A 19,433-nucleotide genomic window follows, 5' to 3' on the forward strand; every position below is an offset into this window, starting at 1 on the left:
TAGTCTCTTACCGGGTGCACACAAGTCCTTGGTGCACATAGGGACAGGGGGAAGAGTGTGCACAAGGAAGTTGGGGGGACGCAGAGCAGAAACACTGCGGCCGGCCTAGGAGCACCGAAAAACAAATCCGGCCCTGCATAGTTAAGTTGGGTTGAAAAACGACCAATGTCCAATCAATCAAAAATAAGAAATTATTTTTCTAAATTAGCATTTCTGTATTTCAGAGTTTTCTTGATAACCAATTTCTGTATAATAGATCTTATACCTGTAATGAGAGGTTTGGGCTTACTCATCAGGCACAATATAGATGGAGATAGGGATAGGGTTTCCACCTCAGTGGTTTTGAATTGGAAATCTAAAGGTGGCCATAGACGCAAAGATCCGCTCGTTTGGCGACATCGCCAAATGAACGGATCTTTCCAGCATATGCCATTATCGGGGGTAATCCGATTGTTTGGTCGTATGGCCGAATGATCCGATTAAGATGTGCAATGGGCTCCGGCGGGATCGGTCGGGTCAAAATCAAACCTGACCGATCGACCAAACGACCGATCTCCGCCGGACGAAAGCTGTCGGCACTCCCCACACACGATCTGAGAATCGTACGAATCCTCGATTCGTACGATAGGATCTGTGTGTCTATGGCCACCTTTAGTTTTTCAAAGGACTGTCTGTTCAAAACTTTCTGTCCGGTTTAAAACATTCAGAAAACTGAACAGAAATGAAGCCATTTGCATCTAAGTGATGCACTAACCCTGCCCCGTCATCATAAATCCACTGACATCATTGTGATGTCATCATGCCCACCTCAACATCATGGCCCCACCCAATGCTATCTGCCTCACCCCCTTTGTTTAGTTTTTTCTAGGTTTCTGTAAACATTCTGTAAAGATGTGAGATTTATTAAGTGTAAAAACAAAAAACTGTAACATACCTCCCAACATTTTGGAAATAGAAAGAGGGACAAAAAGATGATGCCGCGCTCAATTTTTTTGACCATGCCCATTTTGTGGCCACACCCCTAATTACCATGTCCACTTTACAAAATTTGGCAGGTTATGAAAGTTTGAACACATTTCTATGTTTTGCTATTAGTGTTGCTAATGAAGGTGAATTGCCCTTTAAGCTGCGAGTCTTCGTTCTTATCTTATCTAAAATTACAAAAGTATGTTAAGTATGTATTCTGGGGTCTCTGCCAAAAGCCAATTAAGTTAGAAACTTTGTATCTTTTTCTAGATGTTCAGTGCAGCAGATCAAAGAGAAACTCAGGAAATATCAGTACAAATCCGGGACTGTGGGTTGAGCTGTCAAAAGCGGGACTGGCCCGCTCAAAACGGGACAGTTGGGAGGTATAAAAAGTTGTTGAGGTGCTATAGAAATCAATGGAAGCTGCATTTATTCTATTGGACCATTTTAAATCAATATGGGCGTTTTTCGATAGGAATTGTCTGAAAAACTCACATTTTTACAGGTTTTAGGGGTATTTTTTTCGGCTCATTTGGTGCTTTTTATTCATTGTGCTTTTTAAACTCAGATCTTTGAATAAATTCGTGACATTTTTGGTTTTAGAGAAAATGAGTTTTAATTGTGGTAGTTCTGGTGACTTCGGACTTCCAGACGGGATTACAGGTATAAATATATACTATAAACACGAGCAAAATACACCGGAAAAGCGATATTGTTATCCCTCAACCGACACAATGAGAAAAGTGACACTGAGCTGATTTCAATAAAGCTCGCTAGGATTTGAAGTGGCGCGCAGCCTGCTGGGAAATGTAGTCTCGGCTTTTGTCGCGCCCACGGCCGGTGGAACGGGGCCTCACGGAGCAGGAAATTGGCTCAGCGGCATTTGCGCGTCCTGGCTGCCGAAATTCGGGCTGTTCGCGATGGACAGGTACAGTCCGAGCTACAAATGTAAAGGGGAAACCATGATTAACGTGACTGAGGCCGTCCTGCTGCAGGCCCTACAGTCTGACTGTGTTACATTGTGTATTTCACTCAGTCATGTGACCCTTTGCAGGCTTCTCTAATGGCTCCCGTCCGGTTGTATTGTTACCATTGATCATCTATCGCAATATAGAAATGAAACACTCCTGTTGATGCTTTCTTAGCTGTGGTAAACGAGCATTTTTTCAATTGTAGCTTTTTTTCAATTGTGGCTTTGTAGCTGTTCTTGAACTACACTTCCCAGCATCCCCCACGGGCTGGAGTTTGTTTTAGTTATGTCAGTGCTGTGGCAACTACAGGTAATGGAACTGTGTTCACGTTGTTGTCATTGGTGGGTGGGTCGATCGCTTGTATTGCTTCTGGCAAACATGGGCATCATGAAATGGGAGCTACAGATACTTCTGTCTATACACACAAAACTGGGCAGCCGTAAGGCCACTGGAACACTGGACTTGGGAGAAAAGCGCAGTCCCAACCCCCAATTGGGCAGCTCCTGTAGATAATAGCCCCTGGCAAGGTTGGCTTGTTTCCCAGCCAAATTGGGCAACTAATTTAAGGGCAAGGCCAGACGTGGCATTTTTACGTTGCATTTTTAAAAAAAGAACAGCCAGACGTAAATACGCATAAACTGCATTACCACTGAAACTAACGTAAAACGCACTATGGCAATTCACACAGGGCGCTTGCAAGCTGAAATCCGCCACAGGACGCCAGTATTGGTGTTTTTTAGCAGAAACGCCAATACGTCAGGAAACTACCAAATCAATAGACTCTATGGGATCTGCACGTTTGAAACCACACTTTACGCAGCGTATTTTAAATATGGCGTCCAAATTCTCAATGAGAACAAGTGCATGTTGGGAAAAGAATCCTACGTGCTGAAAAACGCATGTTGATGGTCGCATGTGGTTTCAGTGGCGTATTTACGCCTGGCTGTTCTTTTTTTAAAAAGGCACCATAAAAACGCCGCAAAAACGCCATGTCTGGCCTTGCCCTTAAGCTCAGGCGGGTTTTGAAAGTAAAAACTAGCCAAGGTATGAATTTGGGCTACTTTTTGGGCCTCTGGCTGGTTTGTACTTTGGAAACCAGCCAAAATTTTTTCTTCCCCCCCAATGTGTCTACCAGCGTCTACCAGTGCATGTTGGGTAATATAGTTTTTGTTTAACAATGTGCCGACTTCCAGGTTTAATGTTAGACTACAATACCCAGCATGCAATGGGACTGATTTGCGTAGAAGCTGGGAGTTTACCAGATTTTGGGCTCTGTACCCCAGGCTCCCGTCACTCTGAAGTCACCGGAAAATGCGAGAAATCTCAAGACAATTTTGGGGCAAAAATCTGCTGGCCAACAAAATGTCTAGAGGTTGACCTGTTTTACCAATATTTATTGAAATTGTATGTTTATTAGGGCCTTATAGGGCCCCTATACCTCATGGGCCCCCCCTCTGTAGTTACGTCCCTGGTAAAGGGGCGAATCTGACCCATTTTGCTTCATGGAAAAATATACGAATCAGTGAAAATCTGAAAACGGTATATTTTCATATATATTTACTTTTTATACTTTCCACTGCACATGTGCTATTTTTGGGCTACTTTCAATGTGCCTCTTGGCTAGTTTTGGGCTGTTTTTGTAGATGACTTTGGCTGTTTTTTGAAAATTATACCTGGCAACCCTGACCCTTGGGAATGTGGGATAGAATGGGAAGAAGACTTGTCACGGGAGCTTTTGGATACAAGAGGGGGGTTGTGGGTGCACTCCTAAGGCCATATAAAAAAATATTTAAATACAATAATCCCCTGTCTAAAAAAAGAAAAACAGGTTTTTTTTCTTACAAAGTTATGATGATAAAATTGGTAAGCCGCCATACCACGTCAAGGTAAACCCCATACGGCGGTCCCTAACCTGTTTATCTGTGATCAAAATATAAAACCTTGGTTTCAACCTGTGGACTAGATCCTCCCTCGCCACCTGCATATGCGGCTTTTGAAGGGGAGACTGCCCAGACCAACGCCCATTTAAAAAAAAAAAAAAAAAAAAATTTACCTGAAATGTAGCCGGAAGCTGTGGCTGAGCTTCATGTGGTTAGTGCTTCCTCATACCCACCCCATTAAATTAACGGTGGCCCTATGTCCTTGTTGTTTTTTATTAATCCTTGGTTTGGGCAATTTCTCTCCCTTAAAAGCCACAAATGTTAGCGGCTGGGGAGGCTTTGTCCTTTTTATTACCAACGCCTGTGAGGCACCCATTATATTTGCTGCACTTATCACTAGGTAACACTTGCACAGACCCACACACATTACACCTATTACACTCCACATTTAGCTTTTCCTTTTTCATCTCCTTCTACATCTATACTCACACCTGTACTTATACTTATACTCAAACACATACTACAACTTTACTTTTCCTTTATTATAGTCTCTTCACAATCACATTTTTTTTTTTTTTAAATGGGCGTTGGTCTGGGCAGTCTCCCCTTTAAAAGCCGCATATGCAGGTGGTGGGGGAGGATCTAGTCCACAGATTGAAACCAAGGTTTTATATTTTGATCACAGGTAAACAGGTTAGGGACCGCCGTATGGGGTTTACCTTGACGTGGTATGGCGGGTTACCAATTTTATGATCATAACTTTGTAACAAAAAACCCTGTTTTTCTTTTTTTAGACAGGGGATTATTGTATTTAAATATTTTTTCATATGGCCTTAGGAGTGCACCCACAACCCTCCTTTTGTACGGGAGCTTTTGCCCATACAAGTTTGGTGCTTCTCTTGTTATCTGCCAGTGCCAATCTTCCTCCCATTCTATCCCAAATTCCCAGGGGCACCTGCCCAGGACATCAGATACGTAATTATAATGAAAATGTTAGGTTTCCCGGGATGGTGCCCTTTGAAGCTGGCTGTATGCACATCAATAAAAAAAAGTAGGAAACAAAGTTTGTGTTTTTGGCACATATATATTTAGGCCCACCAATCCTGACTGATCTCCATGTTTTATATTACAACTGTTGGGCAATTCAGGGATAGGGCTGGCTTGAAAAACGTTCACTGCCAATGCACAATATCTGTCCGTATAGCCACAGCTTCTTCACTTGCTGCTGCTCCAATCATTTCGGATGATCATGATGGGCCATCATTAGGGCACCTTGGTGGTATCATGTTACCTGTATGGGTGGTAGCATGTTACCTGTATGGGGGGCAGTTAGTGATGTCATGGAGGCATAGGGAAAGGTCAAGGAGTTGTACATGGGGGGGGTGAATGTCTTAAAGGGGTTGTTCACCTTTGAGATAACTTTTAGTATGATGTAGAGAGTGATATTCTGAGACATTTTGCACGTAATTTTCATTTTTTATTATTTAAGGTATATGGCGTTATTTAGGTAACTAGGGTCTAAATTACCATAACAACCATGCATTGATTTGAATGAGGGACTGGAATATGAATAGGAGAGACCTGAATAGAAAGATGAGAGACCTGAATAGAAATATGAGTAATAAAAAGTAGCAATAACAATACATTTGTAGCCTTACAGAGCATTTGCTTTTCAGAAGGGGTCAGCAACACCCATTTGAAAGCTGCAAAGAGACAGAAGAAAAAGGTAAATAATTCAAAAACTATAAAAAATAAATAATGAAAACCAATTGAAAAGTTACTTTGAATTGACCATTCTATAAGTTGCCTTAAGGTGAACCACCCTTTTCAATGCATGTAGTTGTGTAACTGTACAGGGAGGGAGAAAATGTAGGGTAATTACAAATTTACAGGCAGCGTTTACTGGCTCAGGCCCTATAGGTTGATTTATAGACTACATTGGTAAAGTACCAACCGGGTCACAAGCCTGCCCATGGTACACTATCTGTCTGTTCAGCCCACAGCCTGATCAGTTCAATAGCAAATGGTGTATGGCCACCTTTATCCTACCCTGTGATCTGGTGCAGCCCTCTTCCTGTTCTTCTGAGGCCAGGGACCATTGGTCTTGGAGCAGGTGGGTGGCACTGGTGGACCCCAGAAGGGGAATAATGATAACAAATCGTTTGATTAGGATATCTACATGATATTGGGAGTGTCCTTTTCATACTCCAAACAGTTTAGTGCCAACTTGTGGTGTATAGATAATGGCATAGTCATCGGGCACTTTTATATTCCTTTCAGAATAGCAATACACAATAGGATGGGATTGGTTCCCTTCTGCAGAGAGCACAGCACTCCAATCACGAGGGACAAACGGAAACGGATTCAGAGTATTATTTTGTGGAACAAACTGCCTGCATATTCCAATAACCGTGGAACCTCTGGTTTACTAACACTGATATCACATTCCCAGTTTAGTAGTAGAAAACTGAACTCTTTTGCCTTTAATATTATGCCAAGCTCTGAACTAAAATCCAATTATGCCAATTGAGAATTGTGCCATTGGAAATATGGCATTCAATGGGAGTGTCACTGCCAAGTGCTCTGTGTTCAAGGGCAATCGTGGAACTGCTGCTACACTGCACTGCAGCACTTCACTCCTCTGCACAGGTATGGGACCTGTTATTCAGAATGCTCTGGACCTGGAGTTTTATGGATAATGGATCTTTCTGTAATTTGGATCTTCATAACTTAAGGGGCAGATTTATCAAGGGTCGAATTTCGAAGTGGAAGTTTTTTTTTGAACTTCCATAACTTCGAAATTCAGATAAAAAATGTATTTTTATTATATAAAAAAACATTGATAATTTTTTTTATTTAAAAAATTGCGGGTGAATAGGCTGTATTCGATCATTTCGAAACAAAGTAAGATCAAATTTGATTCGAAGTATTTAAAGAAAAAAAAAACGTTGATCTTTCAAAGTCCACCAATTGTTCTGGGAGGTCCTCCATAGGCTAAAACAGCAATTCGGCAGGTTTGATAAATTTCAATATTCAAATTTTCCATTTTTTTTTTTTTTTTCAAATTCAAACCGAATTTGGACTATTTCCAAGTTTTTTTTACTTTGAATTTTCACTTTGACCCTTGATAAATCTGCCCCTAAAGCTGGCCATAGACGCAAAGATCCGATCGTACGAATCAGCGTACAATCGGACTTTCCCATCTCGCGACCCACCTCTAACCATTCAGATCAAAGTCTTACCATTCCGTAAGTAAAAGAACAGATCAGCCGATGTTCTACCTCTGACAGCAATCATACGATAGTTATGTCCGACAAAGCTAGTGACAGTCTCCCACTGAAAACCATACGATCGGCAATACACGCAGAAATATTATCGGCAGCCGACAGAAATTTTCTAACCTGTCCGATCGACCAAAAACGACCGATCTCCGTGGGACGAAAAATGACGGGACTCTCCACACACGGTCTGAAAATCAAACGAATCGTAGATTCGTACGGATCATTGCGTCTATGGCAAGGTACTAGAAAATCATGTAAACATTAAATAAACCCAGTTGGCTGGTTTTGCTTTCAATAAGGATTAATTATATCTTAATTTGGATCAAGTACAAGGTACTGTTTTATTATAACAGAGCAAAGTGAAATCATTTGTAAAAATTTGGATACAATTGAGTCTATGGGAGACAGCCATCCTGTAATTCTGACCTTTCTGGTTAGAGGGTGTCCGGATAACGGATCTCATACTTGTATCAAGGTGAGGCTATCACCTTGGTTGACGGAAAAATTGCCCCTGAGCTTTTCAGTTAGATCTTTATGGGAATGGCTAACAGGCAGGTTTGGGTTTATTTTTCTGGACTTCGAGTATACAATTTTTTTCTGATGTCTGACATGCTGTCCTCTTTCTGCAGAGGGAGCCAATCAGAAATGAGTATGTCTGTATGTGATGCTGTGTATTGGTTTCCAGTTGTCTCAGCCTCCAGAGAGAATAAAGCATGTCCACTGACAACTTTCATTTCTCAAGATCAGAGCTAATGCTTCATGATGTGCCCGGGCCACCAGAAACTATAACGTTGAAAAGCAAAAAAAAAAAAAAAAAAAAAAAACACGAAACGGAAGGCCTATTTCACAGTTTAAGCATACCGGTAGTATTTTGACTTTACGACCCTTTAATTTAAGATGAAAAAATGTCACACAGCTGCAAATACAAATTCCATAATCATAAGGGTGTTTTCAATTCATGTTCTGTTTGGGTGTTTGTGTCCTGGAGTTGCTTAACATTGCCACCATCCACCATTGCTCTCCTGAATTGAGATAAGCTTTAGTCCTCTATATTTTCTTTTTTCTACATTTTCTTTCAAATATTTTCTCCCAAATGCCTGATGTAAAAAGGTCAGGAACTTGAAAGAAAGCCTTGTCAGTTCAGTTGAAAAATTGCTTGAGTGTCTTTTCTTCTGCAGCCTTTCAACAAACAATGAAAGAGTGAAGGAGCATCCCTAATTGGTTTCCCAAAGTGCCATTGCTGTTCTGGGATATAGTCATGTCTCTGTGCAGATGACTGTTGTATCATCCCTTTGTCCAACTGCTGCCAGTCTCAGGAGTATTCTTTATGGCAATGGGGCTGTTGGGGAGTAATCAGGTGTTTAAGTTCCCAAGACCTTCTGCGATTTGGACAAGTTTAAAAGGAAAGGCTAAGTTCCTTTATTATTTGTAACAGGTCAAAAATCTGCAGTTATTTGAAGTTAAAGGCACTCCTATATACAGAAGGATTTCACTTGGGAGAACTACCACGATTTACTGCCAAACAATGCATTATTTATAAAGCCAAAGGGAAAGAACTTCTAGAACATTAAAGTGAGAGAGATGTGGAGCATTGTTTTAATGGAACAATAATACCATAAAGTGAAACGTTACGTTTGTTGATTAAGGTGGCCATAGACGTTATAATTACGATCTTTCCAGGAAAGATTGTTTGTTTCAATACATACGTGTAGAGCTGAATCATCAGATATACATATAGTAACAATAGAAGTCTACTTGTATCTGACGATTCAGCACTAACAATGGGCAATTTTTGGGTGCCTTCAAAGGTGCCCGATCAAAATTTTCCTGCCACCCTGATCGAGTCCAGTGATATCCAAGTCTTCTGTTGATTTCAGTCAGCTCACCTCCCACCATACAAACATTGAATACTGTATGAAAATTCGTTTTGTACAATATTATTGGTGCGTCTATGGCCACCTTTTGACTAGGACCAGATGGGGCAGCTTTTGTCAGCTCCGGCGTGAACAGATCCAACTGATTTCTGTGAAGAAACTCAAGACTTTGCATTTTGAGCTGAAATCCGCTGAGTCTGTTTGTGCCGGAGCTTACACAAGGCTTAAGGTGGCCATATATGGAGAGATCCACTCGTTTGGCGATGTCGCCAAACGAGCGGATCTCCCTCCGATATGCCCACCTTGAGGTGTTCAATATCGGGCTGATCCGATCGTGGGTCCTAGGGCCCAACGATCGAATCCTAACAATGCCTAATGGGCGGTCGGAGCACGGGACCGCATCAACGAATAGATGCGGCCGCGATCCGACGGGATTTTTTGTCCCATCCGGCTAGCGGTCAGGAGCTGAAATTGTCCTGCAGGTTTCTGCCCTGTCTGGCCTTAGCCAAAGTATTTCTGAAGTAAATTCTGTACAGGTATGGGACCTATTATCCAGAATGCTCAGGACCGGAGGCTTTCTGGATAACAGATCTTCATACCTTATTTTTACTAGAAAATCATTTAAGCATGAAATAAACCCAATAGGCTGGTTCTGCTTCCAATATTTTAGTTTAATTCATGTACAAGGTGCCGTTTTATTATTACAGAGAATTACAGAGAAAAAGTAAATAGTTTTTAAAAATGTGAATTATTTGGGAACTTGTCTATGGGAGACAGCCTTTCCGTAATTTTTGGATAACCGGTTTCCGGATAACTGATCCCATACCTGTACGTAGTAATGCCGGGTAGCAATAGCTTATTTTTAAAGCAAAATAAAACTAACTATTTTTAAAGCAACATAAAATTTTTTTGGTCTTTTAAAGTCTATCACGTAAGGGTTCTCCCAAAATCCACTCAGGTCAGCCAGGGTTTGAGCATGAATCAGGCCCTTTACACACATAAGAAGTTGTTATAAATATAGTTGGAGCATTGTGTTCATTCATAACAACTAGAAAACTAGAACATAAGTTTGGTTCTTAACCATATAGTAACATGGAGGCACTTCTGAAAAATAGATTGTGGTAATACCTCTTCTGCTAGAACATATTTTGGTCTCTATAACTGTGGCAATGCAACGGCAGTAGTAAGCCCACTGCAATCTTTATTAGCTCTCCGCTAACTTTACAGTCAGAGGCAGTTACAATTAGATAGCGGAGATCTAATTAGGATGTGTTTTGACCTGTTCAGTTGATCATCATCACAGGACAGTAGGGCTAGGACAATATTTTTATCCAAGGTATTGTCCTAGACCATTACGCCACCCACACAGTATTTATTTGTTTACCCAGTCATGAAATAGAGTTGCGGCAAGCGCAGGAAACCTCATGGTGCAGCTCAGAGGTATGAGTTGGGGGAGGGCGTGCGGCATATCACAGAGGTACATATTGGGGGAATTTGAAACATATAGGGAGTGATATGGCAGCCCTGTGGCTCCTGCACACCCCAGTCTGACACTGCTATGTTCAAGTCCAGCCAGGGCACCATCTGCAAAGGGTTTTGTATTTTCGGACCATTTTGTGTGGCTTTCTTCCATGTAGTCCAGTTTCTTCCCATACTAAAAAAAACATGCAGGCAGTTAAATTATCTCTTGACTCTTGTGTATGCCCCAAAGGCTAGTTGGCTCTCAAGATATCCAGACTTAAAAACATATACCATGAAGTTATCTGTTGAAGTATTCTGAGAACAAGACCAGTGTGGCTGATCTAATTCCTTGTATATAGGGTTAAGGAAAGGCTTAGGGTATAAATTGCTGGGCTCATTTGTTTACTTGATTACTTTTTTTGGCGAGTGCTATATAACAACATTTTCAATAAAACAAAAATATTCCTGTTGATAGGCGGTAGGCATGAATAGAGGTTTGGAAGATCTGCTGCTTTTCATGTTTTTTCTCCTCTTGACACCAAGTGCCTGATTACAAAGCTCTAACATTATTTAAGAAAAGCCAAACCACAAACCATAAAACTAGTTGAATGGGAAAGCAGAAAATTAAAGCCTGGAAAGCATTCTGATGCAGTGGTTAAGAAAGCAGACTGGTCCCAAATCTTCTCATGTGAATGTAATGAAAGAGTCCTATAAGTTTAATGAGAAATGTGCAGGGATATTGGAAGGAATTCCCAGAAAGGAGTCATGACTTAAAGTCCTTAAGAAGAGGAACCGTACATGTGTTGCTTGCATGCATAAAGTGATTTCTCATTGATTAGCATTTTACGTGTAAAATCTCTTCATTGATCTGTTAATTAATTGGGCAAGCCCCATCAATGGCATTGTCTCCTTTTATGAGTACCGGTATATGTCCAATAACTAACCTATTCATTTATGAAGACTAGGGATGAACCGAATCCACTATTTGGGATTCAGTCGAATCCTTTGTGAAAGATTCAAATTATTGAGGGGAAAGAAAAAAGTAGAGAAAACAATTTTACATACTTCTTTTTTTGATTTCCCTTCCTGCCCCATAATTACCATATGCAAATCAGGATTCAGTTTGGCCAGGCACAAGGATCTTGCCAAATCAGAATCCTGCTGAAAATGGCCGAATCCCGAACCGAATACTGGATTCTGTGCATCCCTAATGAATACACATCATTAACCTAGGAGTATCAAAGCAACGTGTCAAACACTCTGACCAGTCCTTTTTTTAAAAGAAAACTATTGCGAAAATTAAAATTTTATATAAGCTTACTGAAGTAAGAAACTTTGTAAATACAATTAAATAAATATTCTGCATCGTTTCAGAAATTATCAAGTTTATCTTCATTATCTCTGTCAGCATCTGTTTCTCTTCATTCTGTCTTCATGCAGCAGTTGGGTGTCAGATATTCATTGACAGTTCTATCCAATGTATTTTATAGGGGAGCTTCCTTTCCTAGCAGATATATTAGAGTTCACTCAATAACTGATTCCAGTACAAACAAAATCTAACAAAATAACTACCTGGCGCAAATCCTGCATGTAGAGAGACATGATGATTTTAACAGAGTGGGCTCTAATACTTCTTCTAGGCATAAGATATATTGGATCAAACTGTCAATGAATATCTGGCACCCAACTCCTGCATGAAGAGAGAATGAAGAGAAACAGATGCTGAGAGAGGGATAGCGAAGATGAAATTGATTAGTTCAGAAACAGAACTTTTAATTGTATTTAGAAAGTTTCTTATTTCAGTATGCTGAAATTTATATTATATTTTAATTTTCACAAAAGTTCCCCTTTAAGCCACCGCCATAGATGCTTTGACTATTTATGCCACGATTCAATGTCAATAAACCCTGTGTCCAGAAAATAATTTCAGTGCCGTTTTAAAAATGTGGATTGTATTTGAATTGACTATTGACTACTGCCAAGGACTCTGCATGACATCAGTATTTGAGTTTTGAGTCGTATTTTAACAATACAAGCTGTTTGGGAGTTTGTGAGCAACTTTACTCGCTCTCCATGTAAACCCAATTTTTAAAATACAAGAATCTCTCCCCACATATTTATATTATAATTCTTGTGCCAGTCTGGTAATTTGCTTCCTGTAAAAAGGCAACAATTGCTTGTATTGGCCGTGGAGAAAGCCAGAATGCTTTGTAATTGAATACACAACTTTCTCTTGGATCCGGTTCTGAAATTGGCCAGGTGTTGTCACTGCAGATCTGGTGATTTCCACTACTGTGAAGTCATTCCAGTTCACATCATGGATCAAACATTCCATAACCATAGGCACAAATTCTTCTTCTGATCTGCAGGGAAAGAAGTGCATTTGAGCATGCTCCATTATTTAGGGACCAGAGGTACTTGGACTGTACCAATTGTGCTATTGTGCTTAAAGGGGAACTATCTAGAAAATTAAAATTTAATATAAGCTTCATCGTACTGAAATAAGAAACTTTCTAAATACAATTTGTTAAAAATTCTGTACCGTTTTCCGGATAACGGATCTTTCTGTAATTTGGGTCTTCGTGCCTTAGGGTAGGGACACACTGGGCGATTTGGGGAGATTTAGTCGCCTGGCGACTAATCGCAGCGACTTTTCTTCCGGAATGCCTCCCCTCACTCTGCGCTTGGATAAAATGAAAAGTCGCCGGCGCTAATCACACACGGCGATTCGTTTTCCGAAGTCGCCCGAAGTTGCCTCACGAGGAAACTTCGGGCGACTTCGGAAAACGAATCGCCGCGTGTGATTAGCGCAGGCGATTTTTCATTTTAGCCAGGCGCAGAGCGAGGGGAGGCATTCGGGGAAGATTGGTCGTGGAAAGTCGCGGCGATTAGTCGCCAGGCGACTAAATCTCCCCAAATCGCCCAGTGTGTCCCTACCCTAATGTCTACTAGAAATTCATTTAAACATTAAATAAACCCAATAGGCTGGTTTTGCTTCCATTAAGGATTAATTATATCTTAGTTGGGATCAAGTACAAGCTACTGTTTTATTATTACAGAGAAAAAAGGAAATCGTTTTTAAAAATTTGGATTGTTTGGATAAAATGCAGTCTATGGGAGACAGCCATTCTGTAATTCGGAGCTTTCTGAATATCGGGTTTCCGGATAAGGGATCCTATACCTGTGTGTGTGTGTATGTATATATATGAAGATACAAGGAAGCAGACGGCACTTCTGAAAATGGGGTTTATTGGAGTACCTGCTGGTAACACCTAACGCGTTTCGGGAGTTATCCCTTATCCCTATGATTAAGGGATAACTCCCGAAACGCGTTAGGTGTTACCAGCAGGTACTCCAATAAACCCCATTTTCAGAAGTGCCGTCTGCTTCCTTGTATCTTTGCTGTATCCACAGTGGGGACACTGTGAGACTGTGCACCTGAACCGAGGGGGAAAACGGTGAGCTTGTGCGTTCCTTACTCTGCTTTCTTATCCATATGTATATATATGTATATATGTGTATATATATATATATATATATATATATATATATATATATATATATATATCTCTAGTCATATAGTTCATCGGCACTCACCCTCAATTGATCAATTCCGGGTGCTCCTTAGAGGGAAGCAAATAGATACAGTTAGGAGCACTCACGGTTGTAGTGATGAAGAAGTGTCTTTTATTGGAGTTTTACAAACTACCCCACATGATGTGGGGTAGTTTGTAACACTCCAATAAAAGACACTTCTTTATCACTACAACCGTGAGTGCTCCTAACTGTATCTATATAGATATATCTCGATAGATATATCTCGATAGATATATCTCGATAGATATATCTCGATAGATATATCTCGATAGATATATCTCGATAGATATATCTCGATAGATATATCTAGATATATCTAGATATAGCTATATAGATATATCTAGATATAGCTATATAGATATATCTATATAGATATATCTAGATATAGCTATATATATCTGTATCTGTATCAATAATTTGCAACATTTCTACAAGTTTGTGACACTTTTCTGCGACTGTAACCTATAATGTTACTATTTAACTATGTCAATTTGATGGGAGACTTTGTAGCTTATGGTGATTGGTATGTGGGAAGTAGACACACCTAGGGGGGGTTGGTATATTTGTGTGGTATTTTAAAGGACCAGTAACAGCAAAAATTTTCATTGGTATGCTACGAAAAAAAGACCCCAACACGTATTAAACTTTAAAATCCCTAAATCTTGATTAAGAAATAACTTACTGAAACTCTGCTTGCGCTCTTCTTCAGAAACGGCGACAGGGCGACAATCCTTCGTGCCGCGCTCAATTTCTCATCCCTGGCTATCTCCTATAAGGAAGGCAGGGAGGAGAAATGGTAGTAAAACAAAACAGAGGCGCCAAAAGGATAAAAATAGCTAAAAGCACTTAAAAACCCAATGGGTAATTCAGAGGAGGTAGTAATAAACTTACCTCCTCCAAGCAGACACCAACAAAAGTGGTAATTTTCAATAGTAGTTTATTCACAAAACTGTATTGCAACGCGTTTCGCAGGCATTTCCTGCTTCATCAGGCAATATGGAGCGGGAGCAAAAACCAACAGTGTCTTTGTATAAACACACCAGGCGCCTCTGTACAGAGGCGCCTGGTGTGTTTATACAAAGACACTGTTGGTTTTTGCTCCCGCTCCATATTGCCTGATGAAGCAGGAAATGCCTGCGAAACGCGTTGCAATACAGTTTTGTGAATAAACTACTATTGAAAATTACCACTTTTGTTGGTGTCTGCTTGGAGGAGGTAAGTTTATTACTACCTCCTCTGAATTACCCATTGGGTTTTTAAGTGCTTTTAGCTATTTTTATCCTTTTGGCGCCTCTGTTTTGTTTTACTACCATATCGAGTCCACCCCGAGTGGAGGGGTATCATCCCCACTTTCTTCTTTTACAGAGAGCGACTTCTTATTCCTGAGTGGGGTCAGGATAATTTCCCCATCTGCCTATACAGTGGTTGCCTAGCGGTAACCCTGGTTTGTGAGTATTAACTTGTTTACTCTACCATTACTCCTTGTTAAAACATATTACACTATTGGGGCTCTTGGTGTTCCTTTTTGTCTCCAGGGAGGAGAAATGGGTCGCCACACGACGGATCGTAGATCACCTTTTCTGAAGAGGAGCGCAAACGGAGTTTTGCTAAGTTATTTCTTAAAAAAGACTTAGCGTCTTTAAAGTATAACATGTGTTGGTGTCTTTTTATCGTAGCATACTAACAAATTTTTTTAACGTTTTTTTGCTGTTACTGATCCTTTAATTGTAAATTAAATCTTCAGAAAGGCTGTAGACACGAGCCAAAACATTGATTTTTAATAATCCAGAATTAAATAAACACACACATAGTGTGGCTTTTCACGCTACAGTGCATGCGAACAGTGCTCGTTGGCCGTGTGGGATCCTTAGGAGAGAGAGAAGAAGGTAGAGATGTGGTGCCGCTAGAGTACTACCCCAGGCTGGTACAGTTTTCAGCCAACACGAGCCAGGATCTTGGGTAAGCAACTGTATAAATGGGGAGTTCCTAATATATTGGCACCCTCAGTGATTCTACGTTTCCTTCTCATTTAAATAAGGTGACCTAGTTTATGTTTTTGGAGAAATGCAAGTCTTGTGAATGTTTTTCAATCTCTCCCTCCCCTCACTTTTTTCTATTTGCAGTGCTTTGAACTTAATTACACCAAGATGATCCCCCATCTACTGTAACCTACACCTCTGTCTAAGAGGGACCGTCTGTTGGCACAATGGTGAGAAACACAATGTCCTGGGCATGTACTATTCTATCCCACAGTTACTTTTGTGTCGATGACTACTAAATAGTCTGACCCTTCTTGTCTGTTTTTTCTTTCAGCAGCAGATTTTGGAATTGGCACTGGATCGCGCTGAGGTAAGGTTTTCTTTAATATTATTGATGAAATTCCAGCATGAAAGTCTGTAGGGTTTTCACGTAGAAGAACAAGAAGAAAAACAGCCTTGCAAAACTGGAAGGCAGCCAGTTCTATGTTACTGTAACGGTTAATTGGGCTTCTCTAAAGCTTTAAATACTCCCCTTTTTGACATGAGCTCATTCAGTTGGACTTAATATAAAAAAAGGTGCATAAACGCTATCAGAAGTGCCAAAAATATTTATATCTTTATTTTAACACATACACGATTCCTCATATTGAGAGGAAACCATAATAGACCTCCTGGTACACATTATATTCCCAAACTGTAAGCTGTTGGTTATTCAACCCCTCCCTCACCTTGTTCCATGTTAAAATGATGGATTCTAGAACATGAAGTCTCTGCTTTCCGTGGTGGGCAGTGCAGATATTCTCTGGGAAGCACGGGAAGTTCAAGCCCCACCAAATCAATCAAATAGAAGAGTTGACTGGGAAATAGCACTGCTGTATTTTAGATATTTATGGATAACAAGACCTTTCCCTTAGAAAAAAACGCTCAGATTTGTACAGCTTTTTTTCCGCCCTAATTGCTTGTGTTATCCATTTGGGACCCATATGCCACTGTTCCATGATATTTACCAGCAGTTGAGTTTGATGTCCTGCAGCTTCTGTACCTTTGTGACAGCTAAACTTTATCCATTCATCCCCCCAACTTTAATCTTGCTGTAATCTCCTTTCTACTTTTCTCCAAAAGTGCTCTTGGGCATTCATTATTGCTTCCATTACCAAAACCAGCAGTGATCACAGATAACAGCCAGAAGGTGAAGCCTCTTCAACTGAATTGGATGGTTTCAAGAAGCATGCAAACAAGGGGGTCACTGGGGTGGGTGGGATGAATCTCTAAATACATCGGCATGCAGAATGTTAAGGAAAGCCATGAGCGCAGTATTTTAAAGTGATTATTTCGACAGGCAGTTTTAAAACAACAGGAATCAAAATACACAATTGTTTCCTTCTGTTTCAGTATATCATTGAGAGCGCCAGACAGAGGCCTCCAAAACGGAAACATTCATCTGGAGGAAGGTAACTGTGTTATAGGCGCATATTGTTTTTACATATTCCATTTAATTACACTTTGTAGGAAATGTTGCTTTGGATGCATGGCTAGCAAGTCGCTGGAGAAATACTATATCCAGAGTCTGCAAAGGTAGACCTAAAATCTACTGCTGCTTTGGGGAATATTTAGCTATATTATGATAAATCCTGTAAGGAGTTAAAGAGGTTGTTCACCTTTGAATTAACTTTTAGTATGATAGTTACATAGTTAAATTGGGTTGAAAAAAGACAAAGTCCATCAAGTTCAACAACCTCCAAATGAAAACCCAGCATCCATACACAAACCCCTCCCTACTTTTAATTAAATTCTATATACCCATACCTATACTAACTATAGAGCTTAGTATCACAATAGCCTTTGATATTATGTCTGTCCAAAAAATCATCCAACCCATTCTTAAAGGCATTAACTGAATCAGCCATCACAACATCACCCGGCAGTGCATTCCACAACCTCACTGTCCTGACTGTGAAGAACCCCCTACGTTGCTTTAAATGAAAGTTCTTTTCCTCTAGGGGTGGCCTCTGGTACGGTGATCCACTTTATGGGTAAAAAGTTCCCCTGCTATTTGTCTCTAATGTACTTGTAAAGTGTAATCATGTCCCCTCGCAAGCGCCTTTTTTCCAGAGAAAACAACCCCAACCTTGACAGTCTCCCCTCATAATTTAAGTCTTCCATCCCTCTAACCAATTTAGTTGCACTTAGTCTCTGCACTCTCTCCAGCTCATTTATATCCCTCTTAAGGACTTGAGTCCAAAACTGCCCCCATACTCCAGATGAGGCCTTACCAGGGACCTATAAAGAGGCATAATTATGTTTTCATCCCTTGAGTTAATGCCCTTTTTTATGCAAGACAGAACTTTATTTGCTTTAGTAGCCACAGAATGACACTGCCCAGAATTAGACAACGTGTTATCTACAAAGACCCCTAGATCCTTCTCATTTAAGGAAACTCCCAACACACTGCCATTTAGTGTATAACTTGCATTTATATTATTTTTGCCAAAGTGCATAACCTGCATTTATCAACATTGAACTTCATTTTCCAGTTTAGACAAATCACTCTGCAAAGTGGCAGCATCCTGCATGGAACCTATAGTTCTGCACAATTTAGTATCATCTGCAAACATAGAAACAGTACTTTCAATGCCCACCTCCAGGTCATTAATAAACAAGTTGAAAAGCAAGGGACCTAGTACAGAGCCCTGCGGTACTCCACTAACAACACTGGTCCAATTAGAAAATGTTCCATTTACCACCACTCTTTGTAGTCTATCTTTTAGCCAGTTCTCTATCCAGGTACAAATACTATGTTCCAGGCCAACATTCCTTAATTTAACCAGTAACCTTTTGTGTGGCACTGTATCAAATGCTTTAGCAAAGTCTAAGTAAATCATATCCACTGATGTAGAGAGGGATATTCTAAGACTATTTGCGATTGGTTTTTATTATTTGTGGTTTTTGAGTTATTTAGCTTTTTATTCAGCAGCTCTCCAGTTTGCAATTTCAGTAGTATGGTTGCTAGGGTCCAATTTACTCCAGCAACATGCATTGATTTGAGTAAGAGACTGAATTATAAATAGGAGAGGGCCTGAATAGAAAGATGAGTAATAAAAAATAGCAATAAATAAAACACCCCTTTAATCAGATGCCAGCCAAGCCTTATTTATTACAGTATAATAACAAATACATCCTATAAGGCGTTAATCAGCTGCTAGCTAAGCCTCGTTTTAATACAGGGTAAGTTTCTTTTATTATTATTATTACGGTTATAATTAACAGTGCTGTGCAATCAATGGATTTATATATTGAACATTCAGAACTACATATAAAGTAACAAATACAAGCGGTAAAGATGGCCCTGCCCAAATGTGCTTAGATTTATTTTGTGACACAATCTTTTCAGACTGTGTAGGCTTACACAGCTGAGGGTGAAAAA

General features: G+C 40.2%; 1 protein-coding gene across 12 annotated transcripts in view; it reads left to right on the forward strand.

Annotated features, from left to right (window-relative positions):
• Nucleotides 1–1,738: 1,738 nt before the first annotated feature.
• Nucleotides 1,739–19,433, forward strand: part of supt20h.L (SPT20 homolog, SAGA complex component L homeolog) — a 63,365-nt gene continuing 45,670 nt past the window's right edge. For 5 of the 12 annotated variants that reach the window (XM_018247670.2, XM_018247676.2, XM_041582636.1 and 2 more), the window contains exons 1-4: nucleotides 1,739–1,894; nucleotides 16,154–16,239; nucleotides 16,344–16,379; nucleotides 17,402–17,460. In XM_018247670.2, the coding sequence (XP_018103159.1) occupies nucleotides 16,237–16,239; nucleotides 16,344–16,379; nucleotides 17,402–17,460 (98 nt within the window). In that variant the 5' untranslated portion in view covers nucleotides 1,739–1,894; nucleotides 16,154–16,236. Of the gene's footprint in view, nucleotides 1,895–2,030; nucleotides 2,117–5,493; nucleotides 5,544–15,861; nucleotides 15,990–16,153; nucleotides 16,240–16,343; nucleotides 16,380–17,401; nucleotides 17,461–19,433 lie in introns of those variants that run through there. The other 7 variants (XM_041582633.1, XM_041582632.1, XM_018247671.2 and 4 more) reach the window with 7 other exon arrangements.

The sequence above is a fragment of the Xenopus laevis genome, chromosome 2L (genome assembly GCF_017654675.1).
Source record: "Xenopus laevis strain J_2021 chromosome 2L, Xenopus_laevis_v10.1, whole genome shotgun sequence".
NCBI classification, from domain to species: domain Eukaryota; kingdom Metazoa; phylum Chordata; class Amphibia; order Anura; family Pipidae; genus Xenopus; species Xenopus laevis.